At 42.0% G+C, this 14,388-nt stretch overlaps 1 protein-coding gene across 40 annotated transcripts in view; it reads left to right on the top strand.

Moving 5' to 3' along the window:
• Nucleotides 1-14,388, top strand: part of PTK2 (protein tyrosine kinase 2) — a 344,711-nt gene that overhangs the window by 316,334 nt on the left and 13,989 nt on the right. For all 40 annotated transcript variants that reach the window (XM_032247027.1, XM_032246903.1, XM_032247076.1 and 37 more), the window contains 3 exons: nt 112-174; nt 9,731-9,770; nt 11,122-11,228. In XM_032247027.1, the coding sequence (XP_032102918.1) occupies nt 112-174; nt 9,731-9,770; nt 11,122-11,228 (210 nt within the window). The remainder of the gene's footprint in view (nt 1-111; nt 175-9,730; nt 9,771-11,121; nt 11,229-14,388) is intronic.

The following is a 14,388-nucleotide window of genomic DNA, read 5'->3' as shown; positions in this document are numbered from 1 at the left end:
CTTCTTATTCAGAGGACAACTGTGTTAAAAAGGAAGGAATTTAATATAGAATCCGTCAATAATTTTCAAATCAAAAATGAAATTGTTTTGATTTTGTTTTAATTTCTTCAGAAACCTGATGTGAGACTCTCTCGAGGCAGCATTGACAGGGAGGATGGAAGTCTTCAGGGTCCGGTAAGCCTGAGTTTTCACCAGGATTTGATTTCCAGTTCACCTATGCGTGAACCATCAATGTTTGTCGTAAGATATCCAAGTTTAGTAATACTTATAATAGGGAACAGAATATTCGATAAATACAGTTAACATTTTAACTAAGATTATGAAAATCTATGATGGTACAGCCTAGAATTTTTATTCAGATACAAAAGTATATAGTAATAATATAGAAGGAATAGTAATGTTCCATGCTATTACTGATAAAGGCCTTTTTTTTAACTTTTATTTTAGTTTTGGGGTACATGTACAGATTTGTTATATAGGTAAATTGCATGTTGCAGGGGTTTGGTATATAGATCATTTGGCACCCAAGTAATAAGCGTAGTACCTGATAGGCAGTGTTTTGATCCTCACCCTCCTGCCACCCCCTACCTTCAGGTAGGCTCCAGAGTCTGTTGTTCCTTTTGCTGTGTCCATGTGTACTCAGTATTTAGCTCCCACTTATAAGTGAGAACATGCAGTGTTGGTTTTCTGTTCCTGGATTAGTTCAGTTAATGATAATCACCTCTAGCTCCATCCATGTTGCTCACAGAAAATGATCTCATTCTTTTTGTGGCTACATAGTATTCCATAGTATATTCATACCGCATTTTCTTTATCCAGTCTACCATTGATGGGTGTTTAGATTGACTCCATGACCTTGTTGTTGTGAACAGTGCTGTGATGAACATAGTATGCATGTGTCTTTATGGTAGAAAGATTTATATTCCTTTGGGTGTGTACCCAGTAATGGGATTGCTGGGCCACATGCTACTTCTGTTTTAAGTTCTGAGACATCGCCACACTGCTTCCACAGTGACTAAATTAGTAATTTATATTCCCACCAGCAGGGTCTAAGTGTTCCCTTTTCTCCACAACCTTGCATCTGTTACTTTTTTGACTTTTTAATAGTAGATATTCTGGGTGGTATGAGATGGTATTTCATTGTGCTTTTGATTTGTGTTGGTCTAATGATTAGTGATGTTGAGCATTTTTTCATATGCTTTTTGGCCATGTGTATATCTCCTTTTTAAAACTGTTCATGTCCTTTGCCTACTTTTTAATGAGGTTGTTTGGTTTTGTTTGTTTGTTTGTTTAAGTTCCTTATAGATGTTGGATATTAGACCTTTGTCAGATGCATAGCTTGCAAATACTTTCTCCCATTCTGTGGGTTGTCTGTTTATTCTGTTGATAGTTCCTTTTGCTGTAAAGTAAAACGAGTTTAATTAAACTATTTAGTTTAATTAGGTCCCATTTGTAATTTTTTGTTTGTGGCAGTTGCTTTTGGTGTCTTCATCCTGAAATCTTTGGAAGGGCCTATGTTTAGAATGGTATTTCCTAGGTTTTCTTCAAGGATTTTTATAGTTTCAGGTTTTACATTTAAGTCTTTAATTCATCTTGAGTTGATTTTGGTATACAGTGAGGAAGGGATCCAGTTTTATTCTTCTGCATATGGCTAGCCAGTTGTCCCAGCACCATTTATTGAATAGGGACTCTTTTCCCCATTGCTTGTTTTTGGGAACATTGTCAAAGATCATATGGTTTTAGGTGTGCAGCTTTATCTAATTCTGTAAAGCATGTCATTGGTAGTTTGATAGGCACAACATTGAATCTGTAAATCACTTTGGGTGGAATGACCATTACAGCAGTATCAGTTCTTCCTATCCATTAGCATGGAATGTTTTCCCATTTGTTTGTATCATCTCTGATTTCTTTCAGCAGTGTTTTGTAATTTTTGTTGTAGAGATCTTTCACCTCCCTGGTTAGCTGTATTCCTGGGTATTTTGTGTGTGTGGCTGTTTTAAAGGGGATTGCATTCTTGATTTGGCATTCGGCTTGGATGTTGCTGGTGTAGAGAAATGCTTCTGATTTTTGTACGTTGATTTTGTATCCTGAAACTTTGCTAAAGTTACTTATCACAGGGGTCCCCATCCCCTGGGCCATACACCGGTACTGGTCCATGGCCTGTTAGGAACCGGGCCACACAGCAGGAGATGAGTGGCAGGCCAGCCAGCATTAATGCCTGAGCTCTTCCTCCTGTCAGATCAACAGCAGCATTAGATTTTCATAGGCCTGTGAACTGCACATATGAGGGCCTAGATTGCACATTCCTTATGAGACTCTAATGCCTGATGATCTGAGATGGAACAGTTTCATCCCAAAACCATCCGCCACCCCATCCCTCCAGTCTGTGGAAAAATTCGTCTTCCACAAAACCTGTCCCTGGTGCCAAAATGATTGGAGACCACTGGTTTATCAAATCTAGGAGCTTTTGGGCCAAAACTGTGGAGGTTTCTGTGTGTAAAATCATACTGTCTGCAAACACAGGAGTTTGACTTCTTCTCTTCCTGTTTGGATGCCTTTTCTTTCTTTCTCTTGCCTAGGACTTCCAGTACTAATGTTGAATAGATATGGTGAGAGTGGGCATCCTGGTCTTGTTTTAGTTTTTCAGGGGAATGTTTCCAGCCTTTGCCCAGTCGTTCAGTATGGTGTTGGCCATGGGTTTGTCATAGATGGCTTTTACTATTTTGAGGTACGTTCCTTCATTACCTAGTTTCTGTAGTTTTTTTAGCATGAAGTGAGGTTGAATTTTATTGGAAGCTTTTTTTTTTGCATCTGTTGAAATGATCCTGTGGTTTTTGTTTTTAGTTCTGTTTATGTGGTGAATCACATTTATTGATTTGCATATGTTGAACCAACCTTTCATCCAAGGGATAAAGCCTACTTGTTTGTGGTGGGTTACCTTTTTGTTGTGATGCTGCTGGATTTCTTTTGCCAGTATTTTGTTGAGGAATTTTGTATCTCTTCATCAGAGATATTGGCCTAAAGTTTTCTTTTTTGTTGTATTTCTGACAGGTTTGGGACGCAGAATGATTCGTAGAGTAAGTTAGAGAAGAGGACTTCCTCCTCAATTTTTTGGAATAGTTTTAGTAAGAGTGCTGTCAGCTTATCACCATCTGGTCCTGGGCTTTTGGTGGTTGGTAGGCTATTTATTACTGATTCAATTTCAGAGCTCATTTTTGGTCTGTTCAGGTATTCAGTTTCTTCCTGGCTCAGTCTTGGGAGTGTGTATGTGTCCAGGAATTCATCCATATCTTCTAGATTTTCTAGTTTATGTGCCTAGAGATATTAATAATATTCTCTGATAGTTATTTGCATTTTTCTGTAGGGTTGGTGGTAATGTCCCCTTTGTCATTTCTGATTGTATTTATTTGGATCTTTTCTCTTTTTTTAATTAGTCTAGCTAGTAGACTAATTAAAAAACCAATTTCTTTTCAAGTAACCAGTTTCTGGTTTCATTTATGTTTGGATGGTTTTTCATGTCTCAATTTCATTTAGTTCAGCTCTGATTTTGAATATTTCTTGTTTTCTGTTAGCTTTGGGGTTGGTTGGCTCTTGTTTTTTTAGTTCGTCTGGGTGTGATGTTAGGCTATTAACTTGAATGTTTGAGATTTCTTTTCTTTTCTCTTCTCTTTCTTTTCTTAAGGAGTTTTGCTCTGTCACCCAGGCTGGAGTGCAGTGGTATGATCTCAGCTCACTGCAACCTCTGCCTCCTGGGTTCAAGCGATTCTCCTGCCTCAGCCTCCCAGGTAGCTAGGATTACAGGTCCCCACCTGATTTTTGTATTGTTAGTAGAGACGGGGTTTCACCATGTTAGCCAGGCTGGTCTCAAACTCATAACCTCCATTGATCCACCCACCTTGGCCTCCCAAAGTGCTGAGATTACAGGCATGAGCCACCATGCCCAGCCAAATTTAAGATCTTCTCAATCTTACTAATTTGAGCAAACCAACCCCAAATTTCCACCAGTAGATGTCTAAGTTAAATGCAGATTTCCTTAAACGCTTGCTGTGCCTGTCAGGTAGCAGACTTATGGAGTTAAAGTTTTACCCTGATAAGGGTGAAACTACTGAGTTGACTTCTAGTCACAGTGTAGTAAGGTAACTGTGAATGCTTAGCTTAAAATCTTGCAGACATTTTTTCTGTATAAAATAGCACCCAGTCAGGTGCAGTAGCCAACATTCTTTAGTTCATGAGCAAGAAAGTTGCATTATCAGCCATTTAACATTTCCATACATTGAGCTCCTTCCTTATGTTGAAGAGACTAATGCATAACAAGCAGTTAGTCCGAAATTGTTAAGGAGGAGTGCGAATTGGTGTGAAATAAGTCCTATTCAAGATACTAGCTATTTAGAAGATTGCTAATTGGAAATTTGTTGGATGAGGAAAATTCTTTGTGTTTCAGTGTGTGGCACATAAAAGGTACTCAGAAAAAAAGTGAATTTGTTAATTAATCAAACCTGGATATAAGGATTATGCAGAAATGCTTTATTAATAAGAACTTGTGGCCAGGCCTGGTGGCTGACGCCTGTAATTCCAGCACTTTGGGAGGCTGAGGCGGTTGGATCACGTGAGGGTCAGGAGTTCAAGAGCAGCCTAGCCAACATGGTGAAACCCTGCTCAAATAAAAGCACAAAAAAAATTAGCTGGGCGTGGTAGCACGTACCTGTAATCCCAGCTACTTGGGAGGCTCAGGCAGGATAATTGCTTGACCCGGGAGGCGGAGGTTGCAGTGAGCCAAGATCACGCCACTAGACTCCAGCCTGGGCAAAAAGAGCCAAACTCTGTCTTAAAAAAGAAGAACTTGCAAGACAATCAGGTAACACATAATGGGCCCACCTATGATCTCGGTTTACTTTGTGCTGGTGGAGTCAATAGTAATAGTAAGTAGTGCTAATTGAGGACCTGCTTAGTACTGCAAGGTGCCGTGTTGCATCACTCCTGACACATTGGGTGCTGTCGTCATTCACATTTCACAAGTCGGTAGACCAAGACTCAAAGAAAAGTTGCCTAAGTGCCCCCATTTATGCACATATAGCCAGCCTGGCTCAGTAGACTTCACTCACTCCCTTCGTGGGGACTGTTAACACACTATAACCATTTCTAATTTTTTTGTCATTTGTGCTTTCCTCAAGATAATCATTTGGTTTTGGCCCCATTTCTTGAAACACCCCAGCTTTAACACTTTTGAAAATGTGCCACAGCTTCAGGGAGAACCTTTTGACTAGAAAGCAATGTAGATGGTAAATGAGTGTGAACTAGTTAATAAACATTAATAACTTGCTACTGGAAAATTGATCCCATTAGTGTGCCTAAAAAGCAAAAACCTATTTAAACTTTAATATATAGGTTGAAAGCCTGTTCATTTTGTGATGACAACCTAGTTGTCTCATTAGGTAAGTGTTATTAGCTTCAGTTTACAAACGGAAAAACCAAAGCTCCTCACAGTTCTGTGACTTTTCCAAAGTAAACAGCTGATTCCTCATAGAACTATGCACGAAGCCTAGCTCCACATACTCATCCTGTCAGACTTCTGAAGCAAGATCTCTGCTTTTCTGTACCTGAGTTCCCGAGAAGGTTGTAATGATCACACATTGGCTGGATTACTCTGGGACGTTCTGAGAATAGGATTTTCTGGTTCATCAAACTTTGTTACCGGAGTATCAACCAGAAAGTTCTTTGTATTTAAACCTTTTAAAATGAGCATGGGGGCTGGGCGTGGTGGCTCATGCCTGTAATCCCAGCACTTTGGGAGGCCAAGGCAGGTGGATCACTTGAGGTCAGGAGCGCAAGACCAGCCTGACCCACATAGTGAAACCCTGTCTCTACTAAAAATACAAAAATTAGTCAGGTGTGGTGGCATGTACCTATAATTCCAGCTACTCAGAAGGCGGAGACAGAAGAATCGCTTGATCCTAGGAGGTGGAGGTTGCAGTGAGCCGAGATCGCACCACTGCACTCCAGCCTGAGTGACAGAGCAAGACTCCATCTGAAAAAAAAAAAGAGAGAGAGAAAGGAGAGAGCATGGGGAGCACTTGGCTTGCCGTGAGCTCACTGGCCAGAGACAGGCACCACAGAAATTTTAAAATTTTTTAAATTAAAAAAAAGTGGTGGGCACAGTGGCTCACGCCTGTAATCCCAACACTTTGGGAGGCCAGGCCAGGACGGGTGGATCACGAGATCAGGAGATTGAGACCATCCTGGCTTACATGGCAAAATCTTGTTTCTCCTAAAAATACAAAAATGAGCTGGGTGTGGTAGCATGGGCGTGTAATCCCAGCTACTGAGGAGGTAGAAGCAAGAGAATCATTTGAACCTTGAAGGCGGAGGTTGTAGTGAGCCGAGATCACGCCACTGCACTGCAGCCTGGGTGACAGAGTGAGACTCCATCTCAAAAAAAAAAGGCGTGGGTTTTATTGCCTGAAGCAGTAAGTATGGCACAGGCAGTAGACACTTGTTAAAGTATTAGCCTGTTTTCACCATTCCCTCCCCTCACACCTCTTTAGCTGTCTGATCACCTCACTGTTCCTCACCCAATGGGTTTTCCCCCCTGGGACTCTTCCCTCTCCAAGCTGCTTTTCTCCCAAGTTGCTAGAAGGCTTCCCTTTCAGAGACCACTTTCTTAGAAGGCCTAACCTACTTAAAACTGCAGCTTTGGTCCGGGGTAATATCTCATGTCTGTAATCCCAGCACTTGGGGAGGCCAAGGTGGGCGGATCACTTAAGCTCAAGAGTTTGAGATCAGCTTGGGTAACATGGCAAAACCTCGTCTCTAGAAAAAATATAAAAACCAGCCAGATGTGGTGGTGTGCACCTGTGGTCCTAGCTCCCAACTACTCAGGAGGCTGAGGCAGGAGGATCACTTGAGCCTGGGAAGTCAAGGCTGCGGTGAACTGAGATCACACCACAGCACTGTAGCCAAGGTGACAAGAGTAATACCCTGTCTCAAAAAAATAAAAATAAGGGCCGGGTGTGGTGGCTCACTCCTGTAATCCCAGCACTTTGGGAGGCCCAGTTGGGTGGATCACTTAAGGCCAGGGGTTTGAGGCCAGCCTGGCCAACGTGGTGAAACCCCATTTCTACCAGAAAGACAAAACATTAGCCAGACATCGTGGTGGGCTCTTGTAATCCCTGCTACTTTGAAGGCTGAGACAGGAGAATCATTTGAACTTGGGAGGCAGAGGTTGCAGTGAGCCGAGATTGCACCACTGCAGTCCAGCCTGGGCAACAGAGTGAGTTTCCATCACTAAATCAGTCAGTCAATCAAAACCAAAAAATCTGTAACTCCTCTCCTTCTATCCCAGCCATCTCCTTTCTTCGTGGGACACAGCTTCTCCAAACAGAACACAGAATATACTAATAGATTTTAATTGTTTATTATCTGTCTCCCTCCACTGCATTGTTAGCTGTTAGCTCTCCAGGCAGGATCTTTGTTTTATACTTAGAACAGTGCCTGGAACAAAGCAGGTATTCAATAACTGTTCATTGAACAAACGAACGATATGAAAATGATACATAAAGTAGAAAGTGCTACACAGAAATAAGTTGATATGGTGTCATTCTTCAGACCTTCAGGCTCTGAGAGTTTTGCATGTCTTTAAAATCAGAGGTGTTAAATGACATTGAAAACAACTTGATTGTGTGAGGGAGGAACAATTTTAATTGTGTTTTCTATTTTTATACCCCTTGTATTTCAAAGAAGTGGTTCTCTTCTCAGTAGAAAGTAAAGCGCCTTAAATTATATCTATTAACCAGTTCATTATTTTTTTTATGATCTGTGGTTTTCTTTTTAATTATCTTAAGTGTTATGATCACACATAATTTTGTAAGTTGTGTATATCTCCTCTATTTTAATTCTTTTAAGTTGGCAAAAGCACCATCCCCAATCACAAATACACAGCAGTTCTACAGTTTTATTTCTGAATGGCTGTTTAAAGACAATTGTAAATTATAACTTAGTTTGAGTTAGATTGTAAAAAATTCAAGAGTGAAGTTTAACTGGCTGCTATTTTAAAAGAATGTGACTTTATAGATCATCTATAAAATTAGCCAGTTCATTATTTTAAAGTAAGCAAGAAAAGTCTTTCTTTTCAGAAGTAGAACGTAGTTCCAATAAGATTTTTTTCCATGTAGTTAGCCTCAGAAAGACTATTTTAAGTGCAGTTTCAGGTAAGACAACTTGAAGGAGAACTGGTGTTAAGGAAAACTTTATCCTGTCCCTGGGACAGAAGTTCTGGACTATGGTTTGGCTTCTCTGGCTTGGCCTGCACTGGTAGAGATATAACAACAGGTCCTGACACACATAGTGCTTTGGAGATGATGACAGTGTAGGCCCCTGGGAATCTACACACCCAGTGCTATCAAGTCCCTTTCCATCACTGTTCTGGTGGAAAGCATAGTTGGGAGTTCGGGCAGAAAGTATACAGACACTGGGAAGTCCTGGGATTTGAAACCCTTTAGTTAGAGGCAAACTGGAAACATCCATGTAAGAACATTTCAAATTTTTTTCATTTGTATAAATTTAAGGGGCATAAGTGCAGGTTTTTTTACATGGATATATTGCGTAGTGTGAAATGTGGGCTTTTAGTATAACCATCACCCAAATAGTGTACATTGTACCCATTAAGTAATTTCTTATCACTGTCTCCCCCTACTCTTCCAGGTCCCCAATGACTATTCCATACTCTTAGGTACATGTGTATGCATTATTTATCTTCCACTTAAGAGAGCATGCAGGATTTGACTTTCTGTTTGTAAGTTGTTTCACTTAAGATAATGGCCTACACATTGCTGCATCCATCCAAAATTGCTGCAAAATACATGATTATATTCTTTTTTTTTTTTTTGAGACAGAGTCTTGCTCTGTTGCCCAGGCTGGAGTGTAGTGGCGCAACTTCAGCTCACTGCAATCTCCACCTCCTTGGTTCAAGAGATTTGTCCTGCCTCGGCCTCTCAAGTAGCTGGGACTGTAGGCACAAGCCACCACAACTAGCTAATTTTTGTATTTTTAGTAGTGACAGAGTTTTGCCATGTTGGCCAGGCTGGTCTCAAACTCCTGACCTCAAGTTATCCACCTGCCTCGGCCTCCCAAAGTTCTGGGATTACAGGCTTAAGCCACCATGCTTGGCTGATTGTATTCTTTTTTATGGCTAAATAGTATTCCGTTGTATACATCTATCAGACATTCACTGAGGGACACATAGTTGATTCCGTATCTTGGATATTGGGAGTAGTGCCATGATAAACATAGAAGTGCAGGTATCTTTTTGATGCAATGATTTATTTTACTTTGGGTGTATACCCAGTCATGGGATTACTGGATTTAGTGGTAGTTCTCTTTTGAGTTCTTTGATAACTAGTTCTATTTTGAGTTCATTTTCCATAGAAGTTGTACTAATTTACCTTCTCCTCACTGTTTAAGAACTTTTTAAATGGGTTATGACCACCATGTTTGTGGTTCCAGAGTGTCCCATGCTTGCTTCTCTCAGTCCTTTCCACACATCCTACTGGCATCATTTGCTTACTTGCCTGATCCCCCACCCCATCTGGGACCTTATGCAGAATCCTGTCATGTTCATTTTGATACCCAGCATCTAGCCCAGAAGTTCAAGGGGATGGATAGACTGGGTGGGAAAGAGACGTCATTACCCCATTGTAACTACCAGTGCATTGACTGAACTTTTCTTTTCCTACAGATTGGAAACCAACATATATATCAGCCTGTGGGTAAACCAGGTAAAGAAGAAAAGAATTGGGCAGAGAGGAGTTAGTTTAATATGATGAAAGCAGGTTTTGAATGTATATGGTGTCATAGCTTTGGAATACCCCCATGATTATTTGAGTTTTCCCTATACAGACCACAGCAAGTATGATGTTTCCCACATTCAGCTCATGACTAGAGTATTGGGGAAAAGAATTTGTTGGTATAATGCTTCAGAAATACCTCCTTATAGTTGCAGTGAGCCACTGCACTCTAGTCCGGGCAACAGAGCAACACTCGGGCTCACTTAGGATGTAAGATTGGTGTCGCTGGGCGTGGTGGCTCAAGCCTGTAATCCCAGCACTTTGGGAGGCCGAGGCGGGTGGATCACGAGGTCAAGAGATCGAGACCATCCTGGTCAACATGGTGAAACCCCGTCTCTACTAAAAATACAAAAAATTAGCTGGGCATGGTGGCACGTGCCTGTAATCCCAGCTACTCAGGAGGCTGAGGCAGGAGAATTGCCTGAACCCAGGAGGCGGAGGTTGCAGTGAGCCGAGATCGCGCCATTGCACTCCAGCCTGGGTAACAAGAGCGAAACTCCGTCTCAAAAAAAAAAAAAAAAAAGAATGTAAGATTGGTGTCTTCTGTAAGAACACCAGTAGGCATTTATTTAGTAGTTTCTTTCTTTTTTTTTTTTTTTTTTGAGATAGAGTCTTACTCTGTCACCTAGGCTGGAGTACAGTGGCTCGATCTTGGCTCATTGCAATCTCTGCCTCCTGGGTTCAAGCAATTCTTCTGCCTCAGCCTCCCAAGCAGCTGGGACTATAGGCCCACACTACCATGGCTGGCTAATTTTCTTTTTTCTTTCTTTTTTTTTTTTTGAGACGGAATTTCGCTCTTGTTGCCCAGCTAAAGTACAGTGGCACAATCTTGGCTCACTGCACCCTCCATCTCCCAGGTTCAAGCAATTCTTCTGCCTTGGCGTCCCAAATAGCTGGGACTACAGGCACACGCCACCACACCCAGCTAATTTTTATATTTTTAGTAGGGATGGGGTTTCACCATGTTGGCCAGGTTGGTGTCGAACTCCTCACCTCAGGTGATCCACCCACCTCGGCCTCCCATGGTGCTGGAATTAGAGGCATGAGCCACTATGCCCAGCCTTTTTCTTTTTTTCTCTTTTTTTTTTTTTTTTTTTTTTTTTTTTTTGGTATTTTAGTAGAAATAGGGTTGCACCATGTTGCACAGGCTGGACTCAAACTCCTGAGCTCAGGGAATCCGCCTGCCCCGGCCTCCCAAAGTGCTAGGCATGAGCCACTACACCTGACCTTCTTTCTCGTTCTTAACGCACATGACTTAATGGGAATCATTCTCTCTCACCAGATCCTGCAGCTCCACCAAAGAAACCACCTCGCCCTGGAGCCCCCGGTCACCTGGGAAGCCTTGCCAGCCTCAGCAGCCCTGGGGACAGCTACAACGAGGGTGTCAAGGTGGGCATCTGAGCCTGTGCAGCACATTCTGCTTGCAGGATTTGTGGAGTCCTCTAGTACTTAGTTGACTGTGTTCATGTCGTAGAGTGGAGATGGTGCGGAAAATAGAACAGTGCAGAGTGGAACTGCAGCGAGACCCAGGAGTCGATTGGTCTGGTTCTAAACCCCTCTGAGAGTCAGGGAAAAGCTTGATAACAAACATTTTCTGGCCCATTTTTCTCTCAGTGTGAGAGATTTTAGGAACTCAGTCAGATTCTGATTTTCTATGGACATCTTCCTCTGATTAGACTGAATGTTTTCTTTAGAATAAAGTGCTGAGATTGCTTCTGGTTTTAAAAATTAATTAAACCAGGTAAGTGAGGACTTTCTGTAGGCTCCAAGTTTATAAGTGTGGCTTCATGGAAAACTTCATTATTTTCCATTTAGAGTTAGAATTGGATTTGTAAAAGCAATGTATGCTGAGTAGAGCCATCCTCAGACCAAGGGGAGTGTTTGACTCGGGCACAAACAACTACAAGCTTCCAAATTTGGCAGTCAGAAATCGGGTGCTGTCTGCCCCGAAGGGTATGCAGCTGGAACTGTTGTTGTCTGTGGCTCTCCTGGGTCCCCACCAGCCCCCACCAAGTGCTGGAGCCGCTAGGATGGCAGCCTTCTTCCCTGGGAGATCTGAAGAAGGAGGCTCTCCTCTTCTAGCCTGGCTCCTGTAAGGAGATGAGATCTTTTTACTTTCCACTTAAGATAACAAATTACTTCTCAAAATAGACCCTATTTCTTAATTCTGATATACCTTTTTTTTACAATTTTAATATCTTTACTAAAATTGGGATGGTGTTTTGGTTTAATTGGCAGCATTTTTTTTCTAGCTTAATGGTGCATTAAAAAATGATGCATCTTTGGCCAGGTGCGGTGGCTCATGCTTATAATCCCAGCACTTTGGGAGTCCAAGGTGGGCAGATCATGAGGTCAAGAGTTCGAGATCAGCCTAGTCAACATGGTAAAATTCCATCTCTAAGAAAAGTACAAAAAATTTGCCAGGCGTGGTGGTGCGCACCTGTAATCCCAGATACTCGGGAGGCTAAGGCAGGAGAATTGCTTGAACTCAGGAGGAAGAGGTTGCAGTGAGCTGAAAGCATGCCATTGCACTCCAGCCTGGGTGACAGAGCAAGACTCCATCTTGAGGAAACAAACAAACAAAAATGATGCATCTTAAAGTGGAAGACATCTTAAAATCTGATAAATATCATAGCAGGTTAAGATAAACTTTGCTTACCAATAACCACCATTTATTGAGCATCTTCCCTTTGCCAAATGCTGGGGCAGACCTTTTTCTTGTATTGTCATTTCTCATGTCAACCTCACAGGATCAGTGGTGGTATCATTTCTCAGATGACCAAGGCTCACAGAGTTAAGCAGTGTGTTCAAGGCGCTTGGCCACAGGCCTAGCTGAGCATAGACTTCACTCAAAGGCTGTCACCTCCAAAGCTGAAGCTTAGTTAGATGTAGATATATTGTCTTCTCAGACTCATCAGAGAGTTAGTCCAGGGTAAGAGAAAGTGTCATCTCCAGGTCTAGAGTGATAGCCTGCAGCTTAGAGGGCACAGGTTTGCCAGTGTCCATTGAGAAGGTGACCAGAGGGTGAATGGGCAGCCACTGGCACAAACTAGCCTGCCCTCTGTGGCCATAGTGAAAGTACCCACTGGTCCCCAGAGTTCATGCCAGTGGCTTGTAAGCGCCTGGGAATCTGGAGCTTCCCCAGCTCACCAGACCCTCAATCCCCAGGATACCTCCTGGCAGTTCTATTAAGGACACACTCAATCTTCTTCAGGGAGAATTGAGGAAGGACACACCCTTCCCAGTATTGGCTTATTTCAATAAATTTCTAAAAAGGAACCAGACATGGTGGCACACCCCTGTAGTCCCAGCTATTTGGGAGGCTAAGGAAGGAGGATCACTTCAGCCCAGCAGTTTGAATCTGACCTGGGCAACATAATGAGACCCCATCTCTTTCAAAAAAGAAAAGCGGACAGAATGAGATTAATGAGTTGTTTCTCATTTTCATAATCCAAAAGAGCAGACTTTCAAAATGGATTGCATTATAATGAAAAACCAACTTTCAAGGTAGATCAGGTACCTACCACCTTAGAATTCTGACATGCGCTTATGTTTCACAGCTGGAATAACATAATGAATACATAGAATTAGGAATACCCTCAATGTAAGGGATAAAGCAGATTGAACTCTTGATGAAAATAATATGTGTACTTATATTAAGTAAAGATTTTTAAATAATGTGAAATATGTGTCGCTATTTCTTCATTGTCTGCTTGGTAGAGGTCATTGAATCCATCCTAAAAGAACAGTATTGGTCTAATACTGAAATGCAGCCAGGCACAGTGGCTCACACCTGTGATTCCAGGCCAAGGCAGATGGATTGCTTGAGACCAAGAATACCAACCAGACCAGCCTGGCCAACACAGTGAAACTCTGTCTCTACTAAAAATATAAAAATTAGCTGTGCATGGTAGCGTGAGCCTGTAGTTCAGCTGCTCAGGAGGCTGAGGCACAAGAATCACTTGAATCCAGGAGGCAGTGGTTGTGGGTAAGCTGAGATCACACTACTGCACTCCAGCCTGGGCGACAGAGCAAAACTCTGTCTTAAACAACAACAACAACCACTGATAGTGAAATACTTACCTTTATATATAACTAAAATAATTCATCCAAATAACTTTTAGCCAAAATCAGTCTCAGATTTTCCTAGGTAGCATTGCATTTTGGTTCTTAACTATCTGAGTCTGTAAGTATCAGCCGAAGTGGTTGGAACTGACTACACCTATAGAGTTTATTGTCAGCTGCCTGCCGAGCTCCAGATTATAGGAAACCAATAGGAGTCTTTCCAAACAGCTTTTACTTCTGGAATGTCACTGTGAATGGTCACTAGAAGCATTATGATAGTGCCCTTCTACCACAAGGATTGGGCAAAGGGCAAAGGACAAAAGAATAGAAGCTTTAAACAAGTCACAACCTCCCTAGACTTATAGAACTGTCTATCACCATGTCACCCTCGTCAAGAAGCCCTGTGCCTTTTTGTGTTGGTGCAGTTGGAACTGGCACATTATCCTGTGAAGTTAAACAGAAGACTGCACTGTGACTCTCGGTG

Source organism: Sapajus apella, unplaced genomic scaffold (genome assembly GCF_009761245.1).
Source record: "Sapajus apella isolate SASKATOON/1434 unplaced genomic scaffold, GSC_monkey_1.0 scaffold3, whole genome shotgun sequence".
Lineage (NCBI taxonomy): Eukaryota > Metazoa > Chordata > Mammalia > Primates > Cebidae > Sapajus > Sapajus apella.
Note: the sequence above shows the minus strand (reverse complement) of the source record. Positions and strands in the feature narration are given on the sequence as shown.